At 38.9% G+C, this 14,090-nt stretch overlaps 1 protein-coding gene across 7 annotated transcripts in view; it reads left to right on the top strand.

Annotated features, from left to right (window-relative positions):
- LOC125905785 (3'-5' RNA helicase YTHDC2) overlaps positions 1-14,090 on the top strand; it is a 199,226-nt gene that overhangs the window by 144,030 nt on the left and 41,106 nt on the right. For 4 of the 7 annotated variants that reach the window (XM_049603986.1, XM_049603985.1, XM_049603983.1 and 1 more), the window contains exons 27-28: positions 810-961; positions 1,281-1,328. In XM_049603986.1, coding sequence (XP_049459943.1) covers positions 810-961; positions 1,281-1,328 — 200 coding nt within the window. The remainder of the gene's footprint in view (positions 1-809; positions 962-1,280; positions 1,329-14,090) is intronic. The other 3 variants (XM_049603984.1, XM_049603989.1, XM_049603988.1) reach the window with 1 other exon arrangement.

Below are 14,090 nucleotides of genomic sequence, written 5' to 3'. Positions count from 1 at the left end.
AACAGAGCAACACCAGTATATGTACATAGGTATCAGATATCGGATGAAGCTGTCATCCTCCTGCATTATAAATGCAGCTATACATCAGAACTTAGTTATCATTTTGTTTTATTCATAGCACTGGGTGTAGTAAGGATATGTTAAAAAAAAAAAAAATGAAAGTAAAATTTCTCAATAAATAGTTCCTACAAGCCTATACTTGTAGTTTCAGCCAAACTATATTTTTATATAATCAGTAGCTCACAACACCCATTTGAAATATTGGTTAATCTTCAGAATACATGTGAACTATGACCCAAAACTTAAGGCAAAAAACCTAACTGGCAAACTGGGCAGTTACCAGATGTGGGGTGTGTCACTGCAATGGTTTGTGTTACCTGCCTTGTTTCATCCATGTGCCTAACTTTTAACAATATTTCCATGATGCAAAATGCTACTTTTACATTTGTTAATGTTGACACATCAAATTAGGCCCAACCCTACATGAACCCATATACTTTCTGTCCAAGCCTGACCCTAGCCTTCAACATCTCTCAACATTTTTATTAGTTATAATGGGTTGATGGCAACAAAGCCCATACATTATTTATGACTTAACACAGACTTTAAGGTCTACATTAAAAGAGAAAATAAAACCCACTGCGATTCAGGCCCAAGGAAATTTGGAGAAATTGCAGCCAATCAGGATTGGACAGAGAATCAGAGCTCTAATCTCTATCTGTACCTTTAATTTACTGATACTACTATGATTTGCAGTATGGATACTAGGATGTAGGGTAATGACTGGAGCAAAAACTGATGCCCCTCAGGTTCTTACAGCAGAGGAGCAGGAAGCAGGCCTGCAGCAGCCCACAGGCATTGGCCAGCGGCCTCGGCCCATGTCATCAGAGGATGGCTCCCAGGCTTCTGTTAAGAACTCCAAGCACAGCACCCAACTACACACCAACACCACCAGTGACAGGTATTAAGTAGTGTCCAAAACATTTACATTGCAGTAGTGTTGTCACAATACTGGAATGTCCAACTTCAGTAATAAAAAATTATAAATATTGACATTTGATAGCATTTTTGATAGTACAGGGGAAAAGAAGGGCATAAATGTAAAAGTTTTCATCAAAAGATAAATATAATAAGGCTATAAAATGACAACGATTACTATTCTTTTCTTGGTTAGTAGGCCTGTCGCGATATGCGATAAGTCGGTTAATTGCATGATAAACTAAAAGGGATTAATTGTCATATTCATGCGTGTTTGTTTTCCTCGTCTCTCTCCACCAAAGAGACTGGACGACAAGAGCGTTCCCTGCCGTGCATCGTCTGGCAGCCAGGTGAGTTGATTCATTAGTGTAGTGAACGGAGGGAAAGCTCTTGTCGTTGAGTGTCTTCGTCTCTGTGGGGGAGGCGGGGCTATGGGCTACACATACACAGACACAGTGCAATCTTCGTGAGGGGGAGACGAGGCGGAGAAAAAATAAACAGTTGAGCGTAAGAGAAAGACTTGGAACTTGTTCCTAAACCAAATGCCACGGCCCATGTGTGGGAGTATTTTGGATTGAAACCAAATGACAGAGGGGAGCCCAGTAATTTGGACGAGCCGGTGTGTCGGGTTTGTTCTAAAACCATTTCAACAAAAAGAGCGAATACGACCAACTTAAGTGCACACCTGAGAGTGAGAGACTGACAGTCTATTTTTTTGTATGTGCTTTTGTATCAAAAAAAGCACATACAAAAAATGTATCAAAAACAGCAAAATTACAACAATAATAAAAATGGTCTTAAAAGCACAATATTACGCAATATTATTGCTTTTCGCAATAATTTCTGATGCAGTTAATTGCCCAGCAAAATTTTTTATCGAGACAGACCTATTGGTTAGTACTAGAGAACAGCTGTATGGCTGTAATAAACATTAACAATAAGAGAGAGCAGTAAAGTGCAGCAGGTACCAGTGCATCAGTACTGCTGAAAGATATTCACATTTGACTGGCAGTGCTTGCTGTAAGGATCTGTGTCAGCCTCCTGATCAGTTTGTTAATCAGTGTGTCTCAAAGCACATACTTCTATACAAAACACTTAATATTTTGAGTGCACAAGTGCACTAAGTGCGTTCACACTGCATAGTACAGAAAAGTCATAGGCTGTAAAGATAATGGGTGTAGCCACTGTAACTTCATCCAGCAGTTTGTGGACTGCCATTTTGAAGCCTCTAGTTTGGCATTTTGGCCGTTGCAATCTTGGATATCTGCAGCCAGACATGCAAATTTTTGGATGAGATGGTGGCGCTATGGAGGAGCGAGGGGAGGCCAGAGGACACTACGCATGCCCACCTACACCAGTAACCTAACTGAACGCTGTACCCAGCTTCCTGTGCTAAATTGCCGCTAACAAAGTTAGCTTCCATAATTCAAGGTAAACTTTGGAGGTAAGTATTAAAGTAATCTTAGTGACAGTAGCTAATTGCATACATGTCCACATTTGGCAAATATTAGATATAAGACACGTAACTTTAAGCTTGTAATGTTATTGTAGCGTCAGCTTAAGTTAACTTGACTGTGTGTAAGTTACTGTTTAGTGTGTGGTTAGCATAACTGCAATTATTGTGTGGTTAACACTTTGGCTGTCTTGGTGAGCTGATAGCTCAAAAGCCAGCAGATGAAACGTAGCTTATTTAACTCAGTTAACATTACACCACTGTTATTGATTAATGTGTAGTATTCTCCCGGTTACATGAAGTAATGTTGCAGTTCAAGGTTTAGTGAGTGTGTGTTAATATGAATGCTCTGTGGCTAAGGTCAGTGTCTGTAGGCTACTTTTTTGCATGCAGGTCCTGTTCATTTCAGTGTTGATGACAGTTGTCAAAAACATTTGTTGGAATGATTCTTTCTTTCTCTTTCTGAAAAGGTAACAATACGGAGTGCTGCATCATTTCATGTGCACCCACACAAAGCCACAGAAGTGAGTAATAGTAACTTTTCTATTCCTGTTTAGTGTAAAAAAAAAAATACAGCAGACTATGTTTTCCATCTAAACTAAGTGAATGATGTATTTTCAGATAACTGTGTGGAGCTCATCTAACACTGTTGTTTCTTTGTTATTATATTTTTCTCAGTAGCCTACAATATGATCCATTGTTGGCAATGTTTTTTTTCCATCCAGCCACTGTCTGGATCACTTGAGACAGCTACGTCCGGCTTGGGGCTGAGAGAGCTACAGAGACCATGGGGAACAGCCTTGGTGTTGATGATATATATATATATCTATATATATATATATATATATATATATATATATATATATATATATATATGTATAGTGCCCTCCAAAAGTATTGGAACATTGAGGCCAATTACTTTATTTTTGTTGTAGACTGAAAACATTTGGGTTAGACATCAAAAGATGAATATGAGACAAGAGATCAACATTTCAGCTTTTATTTCCAGGTATTTACATCTGGATCTGATACACAACTTAGTCAGTTTTGTTCGGTTTTATAAGCTTTTTCTGAGATTTGAAGTTTAAAAATGGTCAAACGGTGTGCATGGGGTACATGCAACTCTGACACAAGGTATCCTGAGAGGCTATTTTTTTTACACTTTAAACCACATCTCAACTGAGAAAAGTGTCTCCTTTGGATAAAGTTGTGTGGTAGACCACAACATCAACTCAGCGTGAATAAGATTAACAAGGATGTCTACATCGGTTTTAAGGTAAGACAACATCGTGTTTGAGGCAACATATTGTCACTTTGCTGGAAAGAAATGTAAAGTTATCTTTAACATCTCTAGCTAATGTTAGCTAAAGTTAGCCTAACGTTAGCTCCTAGTTGCATTGTTCATCATGTCACCTTGTTTGCTGGGAGTTCATTAGCCTATTTTGTTCTAGTTTTGTACTTTGGTGATGGTACATCATTGTTAGCTGTTGTCCATAGGGCTCTAGTTAAGCTAACGTTAACTTCTGGAGCTTAGCTTCATTAATTTATCTGCGATCTCAGAGATAACAAAGGTTGGCAAACGTTATGCTGAATGATTCAGTGTAAATACTGTAGCATCAAACTAACGGAGAGACACTCTTGGTAAAGATGGTAAAAAGGCCGTTATCCTTTTCTCATATTCTGAGCAAAAAACCTGAACTTCAGTGGCACTTTCACCTGCTGTCTTTGATGGCAACGGCAACGAGATGTGGTTCACAAGCATACACTGTGACCTGTAAATTTTGGCCTGTAATTTAAGCTTTTCATCGACCTTGTCAACAATAAAATGATGAACATATCCCTCCAATGCGTAGTTTAGGCCCTTTTGGTTACTTTTCAATAGCCATGTTTCCATCAGCCTGTTTAGATACGCATCTAGAAGTGTTGCATCGGAAAATTATGATGGATACGCCAAAATTCGAATTAAAATCCCCTGATTCGCACAAACTAAAATACGCTCGCTTTAGCCAGGTTTTGGTTGATTCGAAAAAATGTTGATTTGCAAAACGGGATGGAAACAGTTATGTTCAAATTAAGTCTGACGTAGCGCACCTCTCTCCAAGGTGATATCCACATTCCAGGTCGGGAAGGCGGTAATGCATTTACAAGCTGGTTGCCAACCGCCAGAAAACGTAGAAGAAGAAGCATGCGAGACTTGTTTTGTCTCCGGTTCTGCGGAAAACTTGCGCGAGTTCGTAGTTTCACCAAAGTCAGTACATTTAATGGAAACCCACTGGTTTCAAATTTTTTTAATGCGCATTTCCCAGTGATTCAAATCACTTTTGGATGGAAACATAGCTAATGACATCTGATCATTATGTCCCCAAAAATCATCAATTGCCTTCTGCGAAATGCCGTGTACTGTGACACCTGCCATAGCGTCCGGTCACTGAATGTCGATAGTTTGTCCGAGTGAGTGGAGGGGGGCATGGCTTAGCCATAGGTCAATAGGAAGGCCAGGCTGGAATTTACCAAAAGGTACAGAGACGGACCTCAAAAATTCTGGGACAAAGTTTTATGGACTGATAACACAAAGATTAACTTTTACCAAAGTGATGGAAAGGCTAAAGTTTGGAGAAAGAAAGGATCTGCTCATGATCCCAAACATACAAGCTCATCTGTGACAGAGATGGGCAAAAATACATCAGAATGTATTTTGATACAAAATACAAAATACCCCTCAAATAAATGTATCAGAATAAAATACAAAATACTGGTGCCAGAAAATGTATCAAAACAGAATACATGTATTTTGTATTTTCAAATACAGAAAAAAAAAAATTCTTTTTCTTTTTAGCAGTGACCCGCAGCTCCACAGGTCACTCTGTCTATCAGTCGGTTGGTCGGTCGGTCCACAAAGCTTTTTGTGAATAACTCAAAATGTCCTTGATCAAAAATGCTCAAAATTTGCATACTGCAACTAGAGACCATGAGTAACTATACCAGAAAGAATGCCCACGATTTGTCCATAGGTGGCGCTATACTAACCGATTCAAATCTTTCTGTGAATAACTCAAAAACGCTCAAAATTTACATGCTGCAATTAGAGACCACAAGTAACTATGCCAGAAAGAACAACCATGATTCATCCATTAATGGCGTGATAGTAGCAAATTTGGTCACAGCTATTGCAAATTTGCACTTGTTTTCTCACAATTTGGTATAGCAGAGTATTCAGGTTTGGGCTATCCACCTTATTTTCAAACACGGAAGTAAATAGTAATCAACTTCCGTGTTTTTGTGCGTGACTTCTGGTCAGCTGCTTTCCCTCATGCTTTCCCTTACCGGAGCTAAAGGTGCAAGCTAATTTTTTTCAGTTTTCAATTGTTTATGTTAGTTAGTTAGTCTGTGTATTTTATATAGATAACTGTGCCCACGTTTCCGTTATCCGGTAATTGCTGGTAAAAATAATTCCCTCTAAATGCGAATAAATCGCACGTCAATCAAAAACTATGAACCAAAAAAGCACAATCTATCCCAAGTGAGACAAACTGCTTGATCCCCGTCTCCAGTGTACCAGCAGAGAACCTGGAGAACCAAATAAGTGAAAAAACACACTGGGCTACACAGCCTCTCTACCTGAGCAGCTGAAGCTGCGGCTCGCACGCTTGACACACAGACAGCGCTTCTGCATGCCAGCCAAACATGTACTCAACTGTGAGAAATAAATATGTGAGGTGTACGCTGCTTTTCTATCTTTTTTTCCCCCCTTTTCTTTCTTTCTTTCTTTCTTTCTTTCTTTCTGTCAGCGGCATACACTCATAACACAGGACGGGTTGTTTTTATTGACTGAGTTGATTATTAAGCCATAGTGATGCGCGATCGGCTCTGATAGCACCTGAATCAGGGTGTATGCATCAACCATCCAGCCTTTACAACATGACTGAGCTAGCAAAGCAGTTTTGTGTTGCTATGTGTGGCATTTATTCAGTTTTGGGAAATCATGATGTCTAGAAAGCATCAGTGGCTGCAGCTGACAGGGACAGCTAACACTAGCAGCAAAGCTAACATCAGGACGTCATCTGTTAAAAGCCTCCCGTTGTCAGATACGACATGGAACTACTCCACTTAGCTCAATCATGTTGTAACTAAGACATCCGCTGGAAAAAATATTTTTTTCACGGACCGCTTATTGAGTTACTGAGTTATTACAGACACCGCTAACGGCTAACAGCTAACGGTTAGCCCAGCTAATCTACGATAACCATGTTATTAATTCCAAAACGTGCACACAGAAATAGTAGTGTTTGTTCAATCATTGTGTTTATAGACTTTACAAACATCAGATTAGTCTAAATATATATATATATATATATATATATATATATATACAGTACAGGCCAAAAGTTTGGACACACCTTCTCATTCAATGCGTTTTCTTTATTTTCATGACTATTTACATTGTAGATTCTCACTGAAGGCATCAAAACTATGAATGAACACATGTGGAGTTATGTACTTAACAAAAAAAGGTGAAATAACTGAAAACATGTTTTATGTTCTAGTTTCTTCAAAATAGCCACCCTTTGCTCTAATTACTGCTTTGCACACTCTTGGCATTCTCTCCATGAGCTTCAAGAGGTAGTCACCTGAAATGGTTTTCCAACAGTCTTGAAGGAGTTCCCAGAGGTGTTTAGCACTTGTTGGCCCCTTTGCCTTCACTCTGCGGTCCAGCTCACCCCAAACCATCTCGATTGGGTTCAGGTCCGGTGACTGTGGAGGCCAGGTCATCTGCCGCAGCACTCCATCACTCTCCTTCTTGGTCAAATATCCCTTACACAGCCTGGAGGTGTGTTTGGGGTCATTGTCCTGTTGAAAAATAAATGATCGTCCAGCTAAACGCAAACCGGATGGGATGGCATGTCGCTGCAGGATGCTGTGGTAGCCATGCTGGTTCAGAGTGCCTTCAATTTTGAATAAATCCCCAACAGTGTCACCAGCAAAACACCCCCACACCATCACACCTCCTCCTCCATGCTTCACAGTGGGAACCAGGCATGTGGAATCCATCCGTTCACCTTTTCTGCATCTCACAAAGACACGGCGGTTGGAACCAAAGATCTCAAATTTGGACTCATCAGACCAAAGCACAGATTTCCACTGGTCTAATGTCCATTCCTTGTGTTTCTTGGCCCAAACAAATCTCTTCTGCTTGTTGCCTCTCCTTAGCAGAGGCAACTAGCAGCTATTTGACTATGAAGGCCTGATTCACGCAGTCTCCTCTTAACAGTTGTTCTAGAGATGGGTCTGCTGCTAGAACTCTGTGTGGCATTCATCTGGTCTCTGATCTGAGCTGCTGTTAACGTGCGATTTCTGAGGCTGGTGACTTGGATGAACTTATCCTCAGAAGCAGAGGTGACTCTTGGTCTTCCTTTCCTGGGTCGGTCCTCATGTGTGCCAGTTTCGTTGTAGCGCTTGATGGTTTTTGCGACTCCACTTGGGGACACATTTAAAGTTTTTGCAATTTTCTGGACTGACTGACCTTCATTTCTTAAAGTAATGATGGCCACTCGTTTTTTTTAGTTAGCTGATTGGTTCTTGCCATAATATGAATTTTAACAGTTGTCCAATAGGGCTGTCGGCTGTGTATTAACCTGACTTCTGCACAACACAACTGATGGTCCCAACCCCATTGATAAAGCAAGAAATTCCACTAATTAACCCTGATAAGGCACACCTGTGAAGTGGAAACCATTTCAGGTGACTACCTCTTGAAGCTCATGGAGAGAATGCCAAGAGTGTGCAAAGCAGTAATCAGAGCAAAGGGTGTCTATTTTGAAGAAACTAGAATATAAAACATGTTTTCAGTTATTTCACCTTTTTTTGTTAAGTACATAACTCCACATGTGTTCATTCATAGTTTTGATGCCTTCAGTGAGAATCTACAATGTAAATAGTCATGAAGATAAAGAAAACGCATTGAATGAGAAGGTGTGTCCAAACTTTTGGCCTGTACTGTATATATATATATATATATATATATATATATATATATATATATATATATATACACACACACACACACACACACACACACATATTTTCTTTAATTTGGATTTTTAGCTGTCATCAGCACCTATAAAGGGCATAGGTTTCAAACCATGTACGAGACCTCAAGTTGAATTGGAGGAGAGAGAGGGATCAACTTTATCAGAGCTAAAAGAGCCTCATCACTCTACATATAACCCTGCCAACTCTGTTATTACAGAGGAATCTGGGATTTGATGAGTTTCATGGTTTTGTATATGGTACTATGAGCTATGAGCAGAGTTTTTTATTTTTATATTTTTTAATGTTGGAAAAGTAAAGCAAAAATGTACTCTTTTGTTTTACCCTCCGCAAAGGCTGTAGAAACAGACCCTACATACAGTGATTTGTAAATAATTTTAGTTTTATTACCAACATAATAACATCAGATAAAAGAATATGAAATAGTTATGGCAACCCTTGAAATATATACAAGAAAGGAGGATTCAGGGAAGCACTTAATTTAATAAAACAAGAAAATCAATATTTCAATGCAATATTTTACAGACTGTAGATGACCTGATCAGGCTCATCCTTCTGGAGTTGTTTGAGAACCCACCCAGTACCATTTGCTGAGGAGATGCAGAAAATCCCCATCCTGAGAAAAGTGGTTTCCTGACACGTCTCTCACTTCAACCAAGGTGCAGTTGGAGACCAACATAGTGACCAGCTGGATCAGTGAACTCCTGGCATATCCGGAGTACAACACAGGACGGGATGGGCATCTGAATGGAAAGGACTGGACACTATTAGCGTTGCAGATAAAATGCTGCTGTGTATATATTTATGTATCTATCTCTTGTATATTATTTACAACATTTTTCTGTAGTCTTCATTTTTTTACATTTGCTAAAAAATAAAGTTTATTTGTGAAGAAAATTATTTGTCATATCTTTGTTGGTGGGTTTTTTGGTATAATGAAACCTTAGTGTTCAGAACAGAGTTTACATAGTTGTATCTCATTACATGCCATAAAAACTCACTCTTCTTTAGTTCTATGCCTCAGAGGTCCATTGTCATACCTGTTAATGTTGTGGATGTTCTGCAGGTTGTACTGTATGGATTCAAGCAGTTAGGCTCTTGGCCTGGATGGTGTATCATACATGTAGGATCGACTGGAACCTGGTTCATTCCCCAAAAACCTAATAAGTCAAAAAGAAACCAGGCATACTGTTTTATGAGTAAGCAAATAAAGACTCAGGAGACAGCATCACTGCATAAAACAAATACTGATCCAGGAAGCAACATGTGTTTTACTATGAAACTGTTATTTCATATAAATGATGTGGAGAAACTGTGATACATTGGTACATTGTACATATTGTAGATTATAAACATAAGGTGGAGATGATTATAAATCGCAGCTGCATTTTAGGAGAATGATTACAGTAAACATTACAGCTAAAACACTGGAATGTACTCGTAATTTTTATGTTTTGTTTCTGTATAATACAGAAATCTGTCATCTAAATCTGCCATTGTAAAATTTAAACTTGTGTGGTTTTCACAGGGAATGTGTTAGTAGCCAAATTCATAATAGCTTTGTTATTATTACCCAACACAAGCTACCTTAGTATGATCTTAGATAAGCCTGCCTAAATTAAAAAAAGGAGTTATGCTTCACACCTCTGCATATAGCAGTTGACTGCTATTGTTGGTGTCTCCATGTAATGTAGTAATTGATTATATTGTTAGAAACCTTTTATACATCTTTGCTTCAGACATTTACAACTTCAGTCAGTCAGCGGACTCAAAGTTGTCACCATGATGTAATGTCAGATAAGTTACAGTTATCATATTACAGCTGAAAAATTAGACGGCTACAAAATAACAACTAACCACTGTGAAACATTCTGCTCCAGTCTTTGTTGCGAAGGTGGTTGGGAGTCTATCAGCTTGTGTTCCTTCACTCAAATTCAAGAGGCAGACCTGACACTGTTGTTGGCTTAGCCACAGCGTGTTTTTAGTTTCTCATGTAACCTCAAGAGGTGAAATCCGGTTTAGGGAGGGGCATGCCATTTCTTATACAATCTCTAAACGTTGTGCCAATCACAAGAGACTGAGCGAGCTGACCAATCACAGCAGACTGGGCTGCTGGGAAGGCAGGACGTAAGCCCAAACAGAGTGTTTCAGAAATAGGTGCTGCAGAAACGGGCAGTGGAAGAATAATAATGTGTTCTTTGAACACTAAAGCACCTAAATCTGTTCCACTAGACCCCATTATTACATTTATGACCCTGGAAATGAGCATAGTAAGACTTTTTTTTAGGAATTATGTTTTTTAAAATATTACTACTTCCATCAGCTATCCAACAACAGCAGAAATTAAGACAAAGGCAAGACACTAAATCTCTGAATATTAAGGACAGAGAATAACAAAAAAACGGTAAAAACTCTTTGTGTGTTCTTTCATCAGAGGAAGCTGAACTTGAAGTGGATTTCTGCCATCATAATCACTATCCATTTGAAAATTCAGGATGTTGTCCACGAAGTCTCTGTATATACATACATTACATGCATATATATATATATATATATATATATATATATATATATATATACATATATATATATATATATATATATATTCTTTGTTATGCACCAATACACCAAGCCGAATTCCTTGGATGTGAAAACCTACTTGGCAATAAAAAACGATTCTGATTCTGATTCTGAATGGCACCACATACACTACTCAATACAAGAGGTCTTTATTTTGTTGCCACTGGTCATTCAGGTTTCAGTAGTGTGGATACTAGGGCTGGGTATCGCCACTGATTTCCTGAATCAATTCAATTTTGATTCAAGGGGTCCCAGTTCGATTCGATATCGATTCGAGTGGAGATATTTCAGTTACAATACCAATTTTTGCTAGTATGTGAAAGAGATTCTCAGAAAACTAATAGTGTAACATTTACAAGGAATTATATTTTAAAAAGAATAAATTCACAACAGGAATAAAAGTGAATATTTTATAACTAAATGTTGTTTCTAGAGCAGCAACAGTAGTATTAAAACAGCAAAGTCACAATTTAAACTTTATCTCACTGGAAACAAAATAAGAATCCTAATAAAATAAATCATATTCCTGACATCACAATACTGAGTGAAGTTTAGAAAGGTTACATACATATGCTATGTCTTGGAGGTCAATTTGAGTGGCCTGCGGTGAGGCTTAGCTGACAGTGCCCCCAAAGAGGACAAGGTGGTTAAAAAAACAGCTCAAAAATTCAAAACAGCAGTGCGCGATTTTAGACAACACTGATCAAGAAGTATATAGTGTACATAATGTACTACATTGAAGTGTACTAATGGAAGTATGTGATTTGAGACACTCTTAGTGTCACAGGACCCCCTGTAGACAGCCTCAGTGTTTCCCCTCCAGCTTGGTCTGTTGTCCAGTTGAACTCCAAGATGTCTGTATCCAGCACCTCAACATCCTCTCCAAGAATGGAGTCTTTGCTCTTCTAAAATACATCATTCTCTCTAGCTCCTCTAATGTTGATAAAGGGACATCATACATTGTTAAAAGCCACAACAGCTATGGTAGCAGACCAAACTGCAGGCACCTCAGGTTAGCTTGGAAGGCCAAATGTCTCTATACTCTTAATGCCATCCACTACTTCCTATCTCATCCCTCAGAACCCTCCCCCCTCTGAAACATCATCACATCTTTGGATGGCATGCTGGTGCTCCAGTAGTAATAGAGGCATGAGGTGTAACACAACAGCGTTAGAGTCCAGTTTTTCTGCTTGAAATAAACAATTGCAAGGGACAACCACTCTCAAAGCATCCAATATTTATTTTCTCTTTGTAACACTTACTCCAAACACATATCTCTCAAATCAAACAAAAAAACCCCAATATAATCTGGCTAAATCAAGTGACAATTTGGTCCTCAGCTCATTTTTAACTTAATTTAAAAGAGAAAACAACCTGTCGCCCTCAATTCAATAGTCAGGGTCAGTCAGGGTTAACAACATTTAGTGAGACATAAATATTCAGAAATATTGTCCATTTCTCTCAACAACTAAATCATATCCACCACAGAGGAAGGCAAAAATGAAAAAAGAAATGGCAGTATAATCTGGCATAAACCATTTTTACCCCTAAATAATGACATGTTTAACTGACTGACATGTTCTGGTAATGTACTGTCATGTTAAGGCTTGATTTCATTTAGCACGCAGATCTTACACTGGCCTCTTTCTTGACTTTGCATGTGCAAACTGGTGTACAATATCTTCAAAATCAATACCACTAACGAGTTCATGTTCAATGGCCAGGGGGAAAGTGCAGAAAGCCTTCTCTGTGACATTGTGGTCCTCAGCTCATTGTCCTCAACTCGTTTTAAAACTGAAAATGACCTCTCACCCTCACAGTTCAAGACAGGCAAGGTTAAAAACATTCTTAATGCAACATAAACATTCGGAAATGTTGTCTTAAGTCCATTTCTCTCATGAACATGCAGCAACTGTGCAGGTGAAGTCTCATTCTGTACAAAGTGCGTGCACTGAATAAGTTCGTCTGCCAAGGAATTGTCCAGGTCTGTCGGATAAGTGGAGCTCAGCTTAGCAGCTTTTTCACGCACATCACAATCACCACAGTCCCTCTCAAATGAAATGCAAAAAGTTCACACACATCTGTGTAGGCATTGATCCATTTGGATAGGCATGAACTGAGTCTGTCAATAATGACATATTATGTTTCAGCCTTAAATCTCTGACTACTATCAGTAAGAGTTACGTCGCTAACATCATCAGACTCGTCTGCAAATCGCTTTCTTTTTCTCATATGTCGAATGTCGAATTGGTAATCCCGTGTAACACTGACAGAGCGTGCTGATTCTTTGAGCTCTGCAAACTGGTCTCGTAAAGAGCCAACATACAATTGCAATGACTGCAAAAGACCAAGAGCAGTAGCTAAATCCATGTCACTTTGTTTTTAGTTGATTACTTGTTGCCTTAAACCTACCCAGTACCCTGTCCCACAAAACAGTCATTATTACTGTCTCAAGTTTATCAAGTTTAGAGACTAGTGCAGCAGCGTCGCGTTTGGTTTGGGTTTTCTCATCACAGTCCGAGGCTATTTTGGCCAGTGTATCTTGCCTGGTAACTGTCATTGAGAACTTTTGTGGAGTCTGCTCTACAACTCCACCTAGTACTGCAGAGAGATTTTAGTGTGTGGCTAATGTAATTGTCGCTGTTATGGAAAACTGTGTTCCAGCGATGGGTTGAGGCGCTACAAAATGTATACAGAGACTGTAACAGGTCAAAAAAAGAGTTAAATTCCTCACAGCAATTATCAATGCTGTTGACACCTACAAGGTTCAATGAATGGGCAGCACACGGTGTGTAATGGATTAGTGGGTTTTCTTTTTTTAATTGAGCCTGGAGCCCATTGTATTTGCCAGACATGTTGCTGGCATTATCATTTGTTTGTGTGTTTGTTTATTTGATCCACCATTAGATACAGCAAATATGCAGTAGCTATTCTTCCTGGGGTCCTCATATTACATTTTCAAACAATATTTTCATCTTAGACACAGACAATACACTTCCATAACATTCATACTAACAATCCTTTCATACAG

The sequence above is a fragment of the Epinephelus fuscoguttatus genome, linkage group LG18, assembly GCF_011397635.1.
Source record: "Epinephelus fuscoguttatus linkage group LG18, E.fuscoguttatus.final_Chr_v1".
Lineage (NCBI taxonomy): Eukaryota > Metazoa > Chordata > Actinopteri > Perciformes > Serranidae > Epinephelus > Epinephelus fuscoguttatus.
The sequence above is the reverse complement of the archived record's forward strand: the minus strand, read 5'-3'. Positions and strand labels throughout refer to the sequence as shown.